The following is a 16,146-nucleotide window of genomic DNA, read 5'->3' on the forward strand; positions in this document are numbered from 1 at the left end:
ACATCATCATTTCCTCCCTGTGTTCACTTTAATCAGGTACCTTATCTCCTCCAGACTGTTTTTCCACTTTAAGTCTCAGTCTGCATCCCTCACAGGTGCTGTGGGGGAACTTCTCATTGCGGAGTCTCGTAAGGAGGCTGCTGTTTCTCCCTTGTCAAAGGTTACAGATTAGGATGCGTCGTCTTTCTTAAAACCTAAGCAGAAATTTGATGCCGGGTGGAGAAAAGCTGCTGGAAAGGAAAAGTTCTACCAGATCAAACACAAATGCAGATTAGATGAAACTCTGAAGGAGTTAGAGTGTGTGAATGGAATCAGGCAAACATGGATGTGAGCAAAAGTCCTGATAGTCACCGTGTGATCACATTTTGATGTTATCTTAAATGATGGCTAAGAAAGAAAGAAAGAAAGAGAGGGAGGAGGGTTTGAGAACAGGAATGGTGATGTTGCTTACACAGCAGTTTCACAGAACTTTCCCCCTCATACTTCTTTTTAAAGTTTATGCTTATCACTTCCATCTGCAGTTTTATGGAGCAGCACAAAAAAAATATTGCTCAGGAAATGGGTAAAGTTAGTAAGAAAGGGCGACAGCTGAAGAGAATGGCGGAAGAGCGTAGCAAAGAAGCATAAAATGCATAATGTCAACTTGTATTCTAATGCATGAAGGAGGCAGTTGGAGGTCACTGCGTATTCATGATAGCGGGTTAGCGTTTAAGACAAACTCTGCCGTAATCAACTCACGCTGTCAGACACAGTAAGCTCTGCTCTGTGACAAGAGCAGCCATGGAAGGCCAAGACGAAATATGCAAATACTCCCACTGCCACACTCAAATAGAACAGCTGTCACATGCACAAAATGCATCAAGCAGCATGAGAAAATGAGCTATACTATTCGATGATCAAAACACCTCTACAAATAGCACTGGAGATGGCGTGTGCACTCTGTGGCATGCTGTGTTTCTTTGTCTGAGCCCTTGGGTTCATTTGTGATCTAGCAGCTTGTGTTCAAACAAACAAATCAGTTACAGTGAAGTTTTGTGTGTAGCCTGTAGAGTTTTTGATGTCTCTGCATAAATATTAAAACATCTGGAGACTTTCTTGGTACCTTAAAAGTTGTTAAAAAAAAAAATAAAAAAAAAAAGATAAAAAGCACATGAAAGGAAACATGTAGAAACACATTCATACACCAGTATATTAGCTTTGCTTGGATTTAATGGACCCCCATTAAAAAAAAAAAAAAAAACTTGCTAAGAAAATATCTTCCACATTAGTATAAATCTACCCATCATCAGCACACTTAGTACACACTTTTAATGTTGTTCATGCTAAACCCAGAACCATCACCTGAATGTTAGCTGAAGTCAAGACTCATCTAACCATGCAAAAGTTTCCCAATCCAACATCAATTCCTTGTTTTCAGTTTACATGAGTTGCAACCAGTGAGGTTTTCTGCTGCTGTAGCCCAGATTTTTCAGTTAATCACATGATAAATTAAAACAAACTCAATCATTTTCATTTGCATGATTTGACGCTTCCCTTGCGTCTCTCTCTGTTTCTACCAAAGACTGGATGAGAAACGGTTTCAGTCTGGTTCAGTGTTCTGAACTAATCCTTTAACTTGAAGGAAAAAATTGTTTATGGTGACTTCATTATTGATTTCACTTGTTATTTCTGTTACTTTGTTTATTTCTTGGATATCTAAAATATCCACTAAAATTCAGTTTCATTACAATTTAAAATTTACTGATGTTTGAGAATGTGATCGCAATAAGGAATATTATCGTTTATCATAATAACTTCTGGAACAATTTATTGTCCAGAAAAATTTGCTGTCATGACAATCCTACTTGCTATGATGCATTTGATCTGTTCTTTGGGGTGGAATGAAAATACAACAAAACATTGTCATTGACTTAAAAAACAAAAACTCCATTTATCAATTAACACAGATTCAAATCAGTTAATATTATGTAAAATTATATTATTTAATTTGAGAATTATATTATGTTGTAATGTTAACACACCTGGAGAGTTGCTTTGCACATAGGACAATTGATTTATCATCTGACAATGGAAAGAACATGGCAGAGTTGCAAACTTACCAAGATGTTGTCTGACTAAGCAGAAAGACTGCAAGGAAAGCATTAATAAGAGAGGTACCCCATGATAACTCTGGGGGAGCTGTAGAGGAGCTGTAGAGATCCACAGCTTGTGTGAGAGATGAAACAAGCCCAAATGTTATCAAACTTTGAGCAGAATATTAACTTTGAAGCTCACTTGTCTTTGACTCCATTGGCCATATTTGATTCTTTCTGTTCTGAGACATTTTTTGCAATTTGCACTTCATTTTGCAAGTTAATGAATACATTTAGGAAAGGAGTTGCCATGTTCATTTATTTATTTGTTTATTGCCATAACTTTGTTTAGCTGAACAGAAACAGACCAAAAGAGGAATGAGATTCAGCACACAGCTTTAGCCTTTGCAGCTAGAGACTGCTAACCAGGCCCACAGTCTGGGTGTCATGATGCACCCACACCAGAACCTCCAGAGACGCATAAAGACAATTACAAAGTCAGCCTTCTATCATCTGAAGTAAATTTCCAGGATTAAAGGACTAATGTCCCAGCAAGATCTTGAGAAACTCATCCATTTGTTTGTCTTTAGTCGAATTGATTACTGCAACAGTGTCTTCACAGGTCTCCCTAAAAAGTCAATCAGCAGCAGCTCACATTGTCACTAAAACTAGGAAAATAGAGCACATCACCCCAGTTCCACACTGGCTCCCTGTCCTTTTATCTACCTGTCCCCCTCCCAGAACAATTGCCAAAAACTTCCAAGCATTACTTACTTGAGTTCATACTGTAATGAGTAAGTCATAGAATGGCCAAGCATATCCTGCATGTGTCCTTATTATTTCTCTTCTACAGAAGGAGAAATAATGCATCGTGCAAGCAAAAGGGATTTAGAGAGCTTAAACCAAAATTACCTGAGTGAATCTTGATCCTTTTTAGATAGAAGCATAATTAGTTACCCAGCATTTCTGCAGCTTTGCCCTTGCGTTTGTGATGCTGTGCTGTTCGCTGGTTTCAAAAGCAAAGTAATAGCTGCAGTGAGTGGGAGTCAGTACCTACATGCAAAATAGTTGACGCCATTAGAAAAAGAAAAGCTAACATACACACGACTGACACGATGAAAAGTGCTCAATTATGCCTTCATTTTGTTTAAACTAATGTTCATAGGCTTGCATTAATTGAGACCCTCTGTGAAAGGTGAAGGTTGTGATCCTCTTGTATTTCCATTAGAACATCTATTTTCTTCTCTTTTCTCTCTTTGTTACCCCTGTGACACCAAGTGGGTATTTAATAAGTACGGTTATTCAACCCTGATGCTTGTTCCGCTGCTGCAAATGAAAGTGCAGCTCCTATAGCTTTGCTTTTACAATTACCGCATCCATTGGGAGCAATTTAGCATGATTCCTGTCACTCCGTAAAGAAGACAGGCAGGCTCTTTCTTTCTTTGATCACGTTCCCCCATGCTCTCAGGAGCAGGTAAGCAGTGTGTGATATATAACTAGCAAAACTTGACTTGTATTCCTTCATATGCAAATACTCATCTGATACAAAGCTACAGCCTCTTGTTAAAAACAAGGGGAACGAAGTGATGAACATTTGAGAAGACAATATTGATGTCATCTGTATTCATCCTGGCTTGATTCAGATTCACTGGATCAGGAAATGTCATTGTATTTCATTAGCATTTATACCTCAGTATACCTTAGTGAACTATGAGCATACCTTGGCCACAAATTAAACCCATTTCTTTTCTTCTTGCAAAGGGGTGCAGCGCCTCCAAGTGGTTTTTAGATTAACTGCACGTTTTGTTTAAAATACAAAAGAACATCACATCTCACATGTGTTTTTTTTTTTCCTTTGGGGTCAAGGCCAAGGCACTGTTAATGGTGCCAGCCTCCAGAATCAAGAGTTGAATGCCATAGAATACACCCAAACTGGTGCCACTTTTCCAAATATGCAAGTTATTGGATAGTTAAATATTTTAGTTGCATTTCTTTTGTCATCTTTTGTTTCAAACAGTTTCAGACACACATTACTGGTGCAAAAAACATTACATTATACTTTTCGAAAAGACTCAAGAGTATAGTTCAACTGCACCTGATTTAATCAAAAGCACATTTTAAAAATTGCTGGGTAACATATGCCGCTGTGACTGATATTGGTTTGCGTACACAAAATGTTGGATAAAAAAATTGTAATCCAGTTTGTTGAGTTTGAGATCAGACACAAAACAGCTATTTGATCACTACAAGAACCGGATCAGATTTTACTAAACCTCTCCCACAAGATAAAATGAGAAATGATGTACCTGATAATACTTACGACTTAGCTGACAATACAGGGGGAAAAATAACTTGAGATGACATTTGCCTTTGATCAGCTAAGTGGTTAGTTCAAGCTAGATTTTAGCTATGTAGTTATACAGTTATTAACAGTATTACATTACAGCAAAAAGGTCCTGGTTTCAAAACCTGGTCTGCAACCTTTCTGCAAGGACTTACATCTTTGCCTTGTGTGTATGTGTATGGATTTGGACTTCTCCCATAGTCCAAAAATATGCATGTCTGCTTAATAAGTTTCTTTAAATTGCCCTTTAGTGTGAGTGTGGCTAGGAATCATTTTTGACAGTGGATCTCTTCTCCTTAAATGACTGCTGTGTTTAATGTGCTGGCTATGTTCCACATTTACACTTTGTGAATACATTTAAAATAATGACCTTGTTCTTTCTTTGTCTTTAATTTTGTGTATATATATATATATATATATATATATATATATATATATATAAATATATATATATATATATATATTGCAACTGTCTGAGAGAGACAAAAGTTATCTATGTGGTGGTCCACACTGGTGTATTTGTAAGTGTTACTTCCTCAGCAAGGACATTCTGGTTGCTACTGACTTGTGCTTGTCTTCAATGATGGATCATTCATTTTATTTCATGTATGGTAACACCAGGTTCCTGGTCAATATTTTCAAGGTATTATTAGCAAATGCCATTACAGTACAGGATATGGATTCTTCTGTTTTTGCAGTCCTTCCATTATAACAGAATACTAATACATTTTAGATTTACAGATGGAAAGGAATAATAAGGTCTCCGAGGTATTAAAATTCAAATGCTATTTTTAATTGAAAGCTATTTATCACCAATTATCATCATTAAGGCTGAAAGGTCATCTTCTCATTAATTAATCAAAATTTTACTCCAGCTACGTCTTTGATGGTGCTTTAATTTACAAAGCTATTTTCACTATCGAGGCATCAACACCACTAAGCCCTGTGTCAACCCATTAATGATCCATGCTAGAGGAGCAAAATATATTAACATATATATCCAAATACGTATTATTATTAACTTTCACTTCAGATTTTTGCCCTTGTTGGTTTCTTAGGGCAGTAGCTTTAGTGAAGGCCATTTGATAGAAAAAAAAATCACAACATGTTTCTGTTGGTTTTCTACGAAGTAAAAAACATCGAAACATGTTTGTTGGGCGTCTGTATCAAGCGCCTATTACAATTGTGCCCGCTTGATGGCAGCATCTCCCTAAGATCAGCTGTGTACCACTTTTATTGTCAATGAAGAAAAAACGAGCGAGTACTCAGACAGAAAATGGCCGCCATGCAGTGTGCATTTGATATCTCTGTTTTATAAGCTTTGTTTGCATTGTCCGGCTGTTGCGTTATGCTCTTTTTTCCCTTAAGGGATTAACATAATGTTCAAAAGGGCGAAACGAGCTAACTTGCGGCGGAGGAATGACTCCGACGAGGATGAGCTGGAGGAGAGCCAGCCGCAGTCTTTTGCGCCCACCTCTTTCGGGCCTGTGGTTGAAATCCCGTTCATTGAGACCAGCGGGGCTCCAAGCAGCGAGGAGAACTGTTTCAATAACGGCTTTCTGTCAAACCTGAACATCATGAGACCCGTGAAGAAGGAAAAGAAGTGCAAAGAGGTTCCAGTGGTAGTTCCTCCCACTAAAGCCAGCTTGCTGAGTTTTGACGATGACGAAGGTAACAGTGCTAAAGTAGCTAACCACTCAACCTTAGCCACTGAAGCGATTTTGAACCTTTTTCATATAGCTACAACACGAAACTAGATTGTGCAGTCACGTTTTTTTAATGAATTCCCTTCCTGTAAACTGTTCTCGTCCTCGTCCTCGTCTGTCTGGTTATGTTAACAGAGGGATCCGAGGTGTTCCGAGTGAAGAAACCCAACCACAGCAAGAAGATAGTCAAGCAGCTGAAGAAAGAATACAAAGAAGATTTGCAGAAATCGGGAAATGTCAAACAGGAAACCAAATCAGGTGAGATTCACTGTTATTAATTTGCAACATCACGAGATCATATCCGCCCGCAGAAAAATTGAAGCGCGTCAGTACTTGTGTACCCCTGCTCTAGATTGTTTCTGCTTTCACAGATTGTTCAAGTGCAAGTTGGAATATATACAAATTTGCTGTAGTAATAAATATGGTGCAGTCAAAAGATGCTTTTCCTTTAAGATTACCATTTGACGCATGTATTTCCCCAGACGCTCCCCCTCAGCCTGTGTTTACTGTGAAAGAGGAGGCTATCAGCAGAGGCAACAGTGAACACGGAGAGGAGGAGATGGAAGTGGAGAGTGGAGATGAACAGAACGAAGAAGCAAAAGCCCAAGAGGGTCAATTGTCCAGGGGCAGGAACGTGGGATCATCATTCAACACACTGTCATCCCTCACTAGCCTGAAGCCAGGTACTCTTCCTATTTCAAAACCTTCTCTTCAAAAATCTTTTCCACAGTTTGGTCTGCACTCTTTGGTTTAGCTGGTTCACATGGAGTTAGCTGTCATATTTTTCAAGTTAAGTCCCTCACTAACTCACAGCCTGAAAAATGTTATCGTATTCGCATGTATAAGTGCGCAAGTGCTGACGACCTAATAACTCCTGATTCTACCCGCAGGAGAGATCCCCGATGCAGCATTCATCCACGCTGCAAGGAAGCGTCGGCAGCTAGCGAGAGAGCTTGGAGGGGAAGCTCCTCTGGTGGAGGCCGAGCCTTCTAAGAAACGTATGACGCAAGAGGACAGGGACTGCAGCGATGATGAAGATGAAGACGAGAAGAGGATCCGCTTCAGTGGCGTCAAGAACAAAAGTCAGAGGCAGAAGATCGCTGAAGAGATAGGTACTGCCATGAAGTGTTGAATTTTTCAAATACATTTGCCCGTATTATTGCTATCGGCTGACGTGGATTTCCTCTCCAAATGTGCGCAGGTATTGAGGGTAGCGATGACGAAGCACTGGATACAGGTCAAGATGAGGAAGTAAGCCGTTGGGAGCAAGAACAGATTAGGAAAGGAATCAGCATTCCCCAGGTGAGCAGCATCTCTCACATGCAGTGAAATATTCTGACTTCATGTTGGGTTTTTGAAATTATGTGCATCGTTTTGGAAATCTTGAGTTGCAGTGGCATCTTAATTCCTTGAGCTTTTTAGCCCGCTCCACTAACAGGTGAAATGGTTCTCAATTAGAGAAACAAAATTTGACTGTTTCTTTGTGAGATACTTATTGTGAAATGTGATAGAAAGATTAAACTTGATTTTGGAAATATTTGATTGTAAAATTTGGTAGAAATATTTCTACACTGCTTTAAAAAGTATGGAAAGAATTCTATTTTTAAAAAAACGTATCCTTCCCGTCTCTCTTTTTTTCTGTTCTTTCTTAATTTTGTTTTTCCTTTTTCCCTTCCTTATTTCACTGCATCTATTCATTTCTAGTTTCTTTATTTTTCTCTTGCTTCATTCTGTCATTTTTTCCCCTTTTCCATTTGCTTTCTTCCCTAACTTTCTTCTCCTCAACTTATTTTCCCCTCTCTCCTTTTACTTCTGTGCTTTCTTCTCTTATGTTTCTTGTAAGCTTCCTTCTTGGTTTTTACTGTTTTCGTTTTTAAAGCCTGACCTCACAATAGAAATAATTTAGTTTGAACTTTTGTGTTTGTACTTTAAAAATCACCCAAAAGTGAACTGAGAACTTTGAGCTAATTTACTCCTGGAAAAGTATCTTGGCATGAAAAGTGTGTATGAACCATTGCGACGTCGTCGTTTTTTTTTCTTTTTTTTTTATCTGTTGTTGCTTTTTAATTTAGCAGTGATATTAATCAAGCTTATGTTTTATTTTTGTTGGTCAGGTTCAAAGCAGTCAGCCAGAGGACAGCACAGCCTACTACCAAAACAGCTATGAGACGCAGCCCTACGGCTCCTCCTACAGTATGCCTTTCACCTACAGTTCAGTGGCTCCACAGCCTGGAAAGATACCCAGCCTCTCTGACAATGGTTCTGTTCGCTATGGGGCCCCTATTTGTGATCTAACCCCCGTGTCCATTGATCTGGTAAAGAAGCGCCTGCAGGATAGGTAGGTTCTGCAGGAGTTTGCCACAACGTCTAATATCAGTGCTCACCTCACCCGCTGCCCTCTCAATGTGCGTTGATCCTGATGACCCAGCAAAGCTCTCTACACGTGAAATGGCCACGAGGCAAAAAATATGTCTCCACTATGAGTTTAGATTGGTCTCTTTTTGACTGTCTCTCTCTCTCTCTTTGTCTCACTCACCCTTAACTCTTCTTTCCCCCTGTATTTCATGTCTTTAGGCTCGACCAAATGCATGCAGGCCACAACGCGAACATCAAACGCTACGAACAGATCAGAGATGAGCTAGAGGCCTCTGAGAGCACCATCCAGCAGCTTGAGGGTTCATCCAATGATAATGCAGATCGATATAAATTCTTGCAAGAGATGCGAGGGTATGTTGGAGACTTGCTTGAGTGTTTCAGTGAAAAGGTAAGGGAGAATTTATCTGCAGTTTGATAAGCTGCTTGCTGTTTTGTGTCTGTAATCTGGGAACTTTTATGTGAATTTTAAACGGATGCAGTCTTAAAAATAAATTGAATTGTAATCCACATGCAGCATGGGGAAAAAAAAGTATTTTTCTTATACAATAGAATGTAGTGAATTGGGGAATGTCTGCTCATTCATATCAGGAAAAAAAAGAGATGAGTACAGATTTGTAGAATAAAATGAAAATATCTCATGCATTCAAGATAAATCTTTGTAAATTTTAGAGATGCACAGAGAAATTGTCTGTTGACCGGATTTATATGGTTTCCAGCTTACCTGTCCCTGACCGTACATGTGAAATGGCCTAGAGGCAAAATATGTCAGGTCATATTCAGGTCACAGTCAGATTTGTGAGTTTCTCACTATCCAGTTAGAAATTCACACATCTTTTTCCAGTCATTTATTGCATCATGTATATGTACTTAAGAGCCATGTGCATTGACAGCAACACTCTTCATTTTGAATCTTGGTTCTGAGCGAATGTGGTTCAAAGCGTGTGAGGTTTTCAAAATTGTCAGAGGATGCCCAAAGGTGTAAGAATCCATTTAAAATGAATGTCTTCTACTACTCTTCAAAGCAAATCTGGTTTATTCAGGTTTCAAGAGAGTGACATTTTCAGCAGACAACAGCAAGGCTGAAAGCAAAACTGCTCAGTTTTAACCTTTTGAGATATTAACTTTTTGTCTATTTTTAAACGTACATGATTTGGTAAGTTTGGCGACCTTTTGAGAATCTTAGGTTAGAAGTCAATATTTTCTAGGGTATTCAAATAATAACTGCATTTTTAGTAACGCTAATTGCATTTAACGGCTAATTTAAGATGCTAAAGAAAATTAATCATTTCAACTCCAAACATTTAATCCTTTCTTAAATAACAGTAAAGCTTGTTTTTCAGCAACTGCTCTCTAACACGCCATGACGTTGTCTCAGCCCATGATGTAAAATCTTAATGGCTGCTTGTGGTATGAAGGTCTGAGGGAGAAGTCAGATTTGGCCAAATTGTAGATCGGCATGATCTACAAAGACCGGAGAACGAAAATCTGCCACAGCTTTCTGATTGGTGCATCTCTAATATATTTACAACAACATGCATGTCCAGACAGAATAATTTAACCTTGATCTTGCAGCACCAGATTTCAGCTCATAGTTTACAGAAGATTTTGATGAATGGATCTGAAACCATGTTCTGTTCTTCTCATTTAGTATATAATGTCTGTAATAGAATGGTTTGCTTTCTGTATCTTCTGCATTTCACTCTTGTCTCAACTTCAGTCTACAACATTCAAGGTTAACATGATGGAGTCAGCTCTAAGAATAATTTAGTTTTTTTTTTGTTTTTTTTTTTACTCCAAGGATCTTTTTTTCCCAGCAGTGTTTTGTCCATCATGTGTCTTTTAAGTTGTCCGACCAAAGAAGCCCCACTGACTCGGAGTCCCAACTTTGCTGGGTCAGAGGTCACAGAAAGCATCATATCTTTCAGGTGCCTGCTGTCCTGGAGCTGGAGGCTGCCATGCACCAGTTACTAAGGCAACGGGCTGCACGGCTTGTCCAGAGAAGACAGGATGATATTAAAGATGAATCGTCGGAGTTTGCAAGCCTTTCAAGTCAGTCCATCTTGAAGGTTTTTATGATTTATTTGAAACGGCCTCGTTAGTTTCCCTTATATCTGAATGTATGCTTGCGTGTGTGTGTGTGTGTGTGTGTGTGTGTGTGTGTGTGTGTGTGTGTGTGTGTGTGTGTGTGTGTGTGTGTGTGTTTTCACATTCCTGCTCCATTCTGCACACATTGCAGTACTCTTGGGAATATGATTAAAGTTAAGTGATTGATGATTTGTGTGATTGAGCATGTATGACGATGGGAAAAGACCTTTCTGAGTTGCTGACTTTTGCGGCTGGATGTTTTAACTTGCCTCAAGTAAAGAGCAACAAATTAAAGATGTCAAACAACATTGGTTTCTGATTAACAGGTTAACATAATGTTCTGTAACATGTCTGCAGTTGCAGCACGGTAAGTTTTAAGAAATGCTACACAAAGTTTTGGACAGATTGAGCTTATTGCGGCAAATACTGAAAGAATTGGAAGGTTCACATATTTTAGCTTGCTTTGTAAGTTAAAATGACCAGACTATTACTTTTATCATGCATTAACATTTTTATTTTCGACACATTTAGCTTATCTTGTTATGGTTAGATCCCAAAATAGGAAAAAGTTCAAGGGTTTTTTTTTTTTCCACTATTCAGTTCAGGCTTTAACATTCACCCTTTTTTATTTCAGATAAAGCAGTCATGGCGCCCAGTCTGGACTCATTCGGTCGAGACCGTGCTGCGTACCAAGAGAACAGTCGGCAGAGGAGGATAGCTGAAAGAGAAGCAAGAAGGTAGGGCGACTTCATTCTTTTGCTTCCTGTAGGTTTGAAGCTGGTTTCAACTTTAAAAACCTCCAAGATTCCAGTCTTCCAGTCACTGTAAAATAAAATTTTTGATTAATTCTACCCCATCCAAATTTTGCTCAGGAATGTTGTAGACATGTTTTTTCCTTTTGTAAAACTATGAGTTTGCAATATTTTATGTTACAGATATCCATACCATAACTGAAGGCGTATTAAAGCAAGCTTTTTTTTTTACTTTAGATAAACTATGGAAAATCTATTTAGGAAGGTTAAATTGTTTTTAAAATACTTGAGAGGTCAAACTGACTTATTTGAAGTTGCAGAATGGGTGACTATGGTACTTCTCTTAAAGTTCTTACTTCTCTGTGTGTGTGGATCTAGAACTCGTCGGCGACAAGCAAGAGAGCAGAATGGAAAAAGGGCTGAGCATAAAGAAGGCCTGTCCTCTGATGACGAGGAAACCTCTACAGATATCACCAGCTTCAACATGGAGAGAGGTAATTTCTGCAAAACTGTGAAAAATACCAATTATTTAAGAGAACATAGAAATGAACAGTCCTCACACTTTGTCCCATCCAGATCGCATCAAAGCAGAAAGTAAAAAGGTATTTGAGGATGTGGTGGAGGACTTTCATTCTCTTGACTGCATCAAGTCCCGTTTTGAGGTCTGGAAAAGGGAATACCCGGACTGCTACAGAGACGCTTACATCGGCCTCTGCTTACCCAAGCTCTTTAACCCTTTAGTTCGTCTGCAGCTCATCACGTGGAACCCTCTCGAGGTAAGGAAACATTTGTTCATCCAAATGGTATTTTGGGATTGAAAACCAGATCCTTAATTCTAATTTCTTTTACTTTCACGTAGGAGGGGTGTGCAAACTTCGAGTACATGCTGTGGTTTGAGTCGCTTCTGTTTTATGGATTCGAGGAGCACAGAACGCTTGAAAAAGACGACGGGGACATCGGCTTGCTGCCTGCTATCGTAGAGAAGGTTCTTCTCTCCAAGCTATCAGGTAGTGAATCCTGTGCAGCAGCAAGGGATACTAAAAATGATTTTTGCCCGAGGCCAAACGAGTACAACATGTGTCATGTTGTTTGTGACAGTGCTGGCAGAGCAAGTGTGGGACCCGCTGTCGAGCAGTCAGACAACGAGGCTGGTGAGCTTCATTCACAGACTTGCTGAAGGTTACCCGACCGTGCTGCACGGAGACAACCAGTACACACAGGTAGAGGATGCTTTTATGGATCCATGCAAATTATTTCAGCCATGTAAAATATTTAACCTACATGTGCTTAGTGTTATAAAATGATTCTAACTCACTTATCTTTGTCTGCTAGGAGCTTTTGAAATCAATAGTCTTACGGACCAGACGGACGCTGGATGAGGACGTCTTCCTTCCGCTTTACCCTAAAAAGTACGTCAGAGAAATGTTAGAATTTGAAGCTTCGTTTTAATTCTTGGTGATCTAATCATCATAAGCAACTCTTGTTTTCTGTTATGCAGTGTGATGGACAATAAGAACAGCGGTGCATACTTGTTCTACCAGCGACAGTTCTGGTCTTGTGTAAAGGTATCTATGCGTTTATTGGCATTTTTATGCTGTTTTTATTTTCTTAAATCATATTAAGACAAACTAACTCACTCATAAGTTCCTATGTGGTTTGGGTGATTATGGAATGTAATTTTATCATTTTTGTCTAACTAAGCATAAAGACATTTTTAGTATTGAAAAGCACTTTATCTAAAAAATGCAAAATTGTCAATTTTTTTAATTTCATTCAGAAAATCTGAACTTTTTATCAACAACATTGGGACAATGTTTTACTTTTTTGCTCTCTCTCTCTCTGCATAGCTGCTGGGCAACATCATTCAGTGGGATGGCATCTTATCCTATTCCTGTTTGAAGGATCTGGCTTTGGACAGCACTCTTAACAGATACATCTTGTCTGCGCTGCAGAGCACAGATATCGGGGAGGAGAATGTGCACAAGTGCCAGAAGGTGAGAAATTCAGATGGAAAATTTAAAAAAAAAAGTTTGGAACTTGTTGTCTTTCCCTGTCTGTCTTCTGTCCCCCCAATTATGTGAAGGGGAGAAGCCGGTGTGGAGTTTTTTTCATTGTTGTGTAAACATGCATTAACAAAATCTAAATTCTGTGAATGTGAAATGGCCTAAATGTTTTGTTCTCTAAATAGTGCTTTATAAATAAATTAGATTTGATGTTACTAACTTTATTAAATAAGTAGAATTAGTTGTTTCAACCTATAGGTGTACAAGTCTCTTCTCTAAATATTGCTCTAAAGACATAAAGAAATATTTGGAATATCCTTTTTCTGCTATGCAGAGTTTAAACTGTGTTTCTTTCTTGGCTTAATTGAAACGACGTGATAGGCATTGCATGTCAAAACAAACCACATATTGAGCACAAATGCATTATTCATTTTAAATTGGATTTTTTAAAAAAGATATTTAGTTACATTTGAAAAGCTCTTGACAAATTAGGTAGTGAGCTTTTTCTTATTTTTAACTCGGTGACATAATTTGCTGTTCTCCTCTCAGGTGATGGAGTGTTTGCCAGCCCAGTGGTTCTCTGGGCTGAAAGGCCAGCATACCTTGCCCCAGTTGGAGCCTCTGTGTCGCTACCTCACACACCTGGCCAACACGCTGCACCGCAGCAGCGTGGGAGCGTCTGATACCGAGCGGCGCACCACTAGGCAAGTAGCTCTAAATAACCCTGAAGACGGTTTGTCTCAATTGGAATAGCTTCTATTGTTGTTTCATCTAACTACCTTGTTAAAATTGAGTTGTTATATTGTGTTTTACATGCTGTTATAATGCATTTCTTACATCCCATGTCTACCATCAGGGAGCAAGTACGGGAAGTGGTGAGGATGTTGGGACGCGTGAACGCCCTGGACCACATCATCGCCGTGGCAGAAGAGCACGGCGTTAAAGACATTAAACAGCTCATGGAAGTGAAATAACAGAAAACAACCAGAGACTATTTTTCCTCTACATTTTGTGCTGCTCTAAACATTTTATCGCCAACGACGGGGAAATCTAGGAAAATGTGTGTGTGCACATGAATTTAAACTCAGCACTTGTTACACCTACAGGATTGGAGGACTTTTTTTTGTAAATATTGTAAATAATGTATAGCGTTCTCGAACGCCCTTGGGCACGAAGCCGAAATGTAATTCTGTCTTGCAAACTCAGAAAGTATACTTTGAAAAGAAATTTAAAACCCTTAATTTATTAGGAGTAAAAATGTGTCATCTTGAGTACAATTTTGAAAATATTTTATCTCTGAAGTCTTAACTCCACCATTTGAGTGTTTGACTGCCAACATTTACTCTATGGACCCATTTTTTCTGATTGTGTTAAAAGGTAAAAGTTATTCGCGCTCTGTAACTGTTTTTTGTTTGTTTTTTTTACCCCAGTCTAAACCATAAACACCTCCATCACATCCAAAATGCTCTGGTAGTTTGTAAGTTATATTTCTATTGTGTTTTTGCCTGTGAATAAAATATAGATTGTAAATGATTGCTGTCTTCCTGCCCTCAAGGGAAAATATAGGTTCTAATGTACAACAGCACCAAAACATATACCAGTAATTCAAAACGTCTGACTTACTTGGATTCGTTTTATATTCGAGTACACATCAAAAACAATTCTGCTCATTTCAGCTATTATAGCCAACCTCTTCCGGCCTTCTGTTCTGGCTTTTCATATTTTTGGTCAGAGCTGAAAGACATATGCAGGGTTTTTTAATTTAAAGTTAAAGTTTTGTCCTAGCCATTTTTTGTGAGTTTTCAACACCAAATAAAGCAAATTACTCCTAAAATGACTAGGAAAATTACTGGAGTGTGTATGAAACATTTTGTAGAGAAACCTTTTTGTAATTACTTCAAAACATCTGTTTTAAGAAATTAGTCATAAATTGGTCAGTTTTGATTTTGACCTCTTCTTTCACGCAAACTCTTCAAATCATGATGGTTTTGTGGTGATTTCTGTGCACGACTGATCTTTACCACAAACTTTTAAGTTTATAGAAAACAGTCTGGTCGTTCTAGCAGTTTACCTTTCTGTAAAATATGTCAAGACGTTTTTTTGGACTACTGTCTTACTTGGATATCCACACCTGCTTCATCTTTCGATTTTTATCAAGAATATAATTTGTCTTTAATTTGTCATTTCATCTTTAACCTCACCTGATCAGACATTTCTCTAGTACTAAACTGGGCTTTCTAAATGTTCTACAGCAAACTTTAAAACAGCTTCAATGTAATTTTTCTTCTGCAATGGATTCTTGTGCAGTGAGTTTGCTTTTTTGATATTATTTGCTTATAGCAAAAAGGAATGCTGACTAAGTACTGATGGTCTACAACTGTTTTCTAGACTTTCTATGCCTTTTTGTGTTATTCCATTCATCAGTCATGTTTTTCACCCATAACTTCCTTTATAATTACTTTGCTTAGAGTTTTTAAATTTTTGCTTGTGTTGTTGCCAATATAGACTATTTTATTCAGTTTCTTCCCTATTTAAACTTAGAAAACATTGACATGTTTAATTTTTTTTTTTTTTTTTTGCCTGATAGATTGCTTCCGATCTCTGACCAGTCCAGCCTGTTTTCCCCTTAACCCAGGTAAGATGGTTCTGATGTTGTCTGGTATAGGAGTGGCATAATACAAGGAATTTGTCAGCGGTGGCCATGTCTGTGATGTCAGTGTGGGGTGGGCCTTGAAGCACAAATTTTGTCAACATGACTTTTGAATTTGGCACAAATACTTGAATCGGCTTTGTTTCTCTTCTGTAGAT

General features: G+C 38.5%; 1 protein-coding gene across 1 annotated transcript; it reads left to right on the plus strand.

The window, feature by feature from the left end:
- The first annotated feature begins 5,658 nt into the window (after positions 1-5,658).
- On the plus strand, positions 5,659-14,868 carry paxbp1 (PAX3 and PAX7 binding protein 1). The gene is made up of 18 exons (XM_088012687.1): positions 5,659-6,087; positions 6,258-6,380; positions 6,605-6,805; positions 7,013-7,234; positions 7,324-7,424; positions 8,237-8,460; positions 8,697-8,886; positions 10,424-10,547; positions 11,218-11,320; positions 11,714-11,829; positions 11,912-12,111; positions 12,195-12,342; positions 12,434-12,555; positions 12,668-12,744; positions 12,834-12,900; positions 13,183-13,329; positions 13,888-14,046; positions 14,199-14,868. Exons 1-18 carry the CDS (start codon positions 5,796-5,798, stop codon positions 14,310-14,312), a joined length of 2,730 nt encoding a protein of 909 aa, XP_087868813.1. The 5' UTR covers positions 5,659-5,795; the 3' UTR covers positions 14,313-14,868.
- Positions 14,869-16,146: the final 1,278 nt, after the last annotated feature.

Source organism: Poecilia mexicana, unplaced genomic scaffold (assembly GCF_051168715.1).
Source record: "Poecilia mexicana isolate PSO_F unplaced genomic scaffold, ASM5116871v1 scaffold_14, whole genome shotgun sequence".
Taxonomy (NCBI): domain Eukaryota; kingdom Metazoa; phylum Chordata; class Actinopteri; order Cyprinodontiformes; family Poeciliidae; genus Poecilia; species Poecilia mexicana.

Bases quoted from the DNA above. Each gene is read 5' to 3' on its own strand.
- paxbp1 (XM_088012687.1), top strand. From the start codon at position 5,796: ATGTTCAAAAGGGCGAAACGAGCTAACTTGCGGCGGAGGAATGACTCC. The intron at 6,381-6,604 runs GTGAGATTCACT...GTATTTCCCCAG, and splicing joins CAAACAGGAAACCAAATCAG to ACGCTCCCCCTCAGCCTGTG. The intron at 8,887-10,423 runs GTAAGGGAGAAT...CATATCTTTCAG, and splicing joins TTGAGTGTTTCAGTGAAAAG to GTGCCTGCTGTCCTGGAGCT.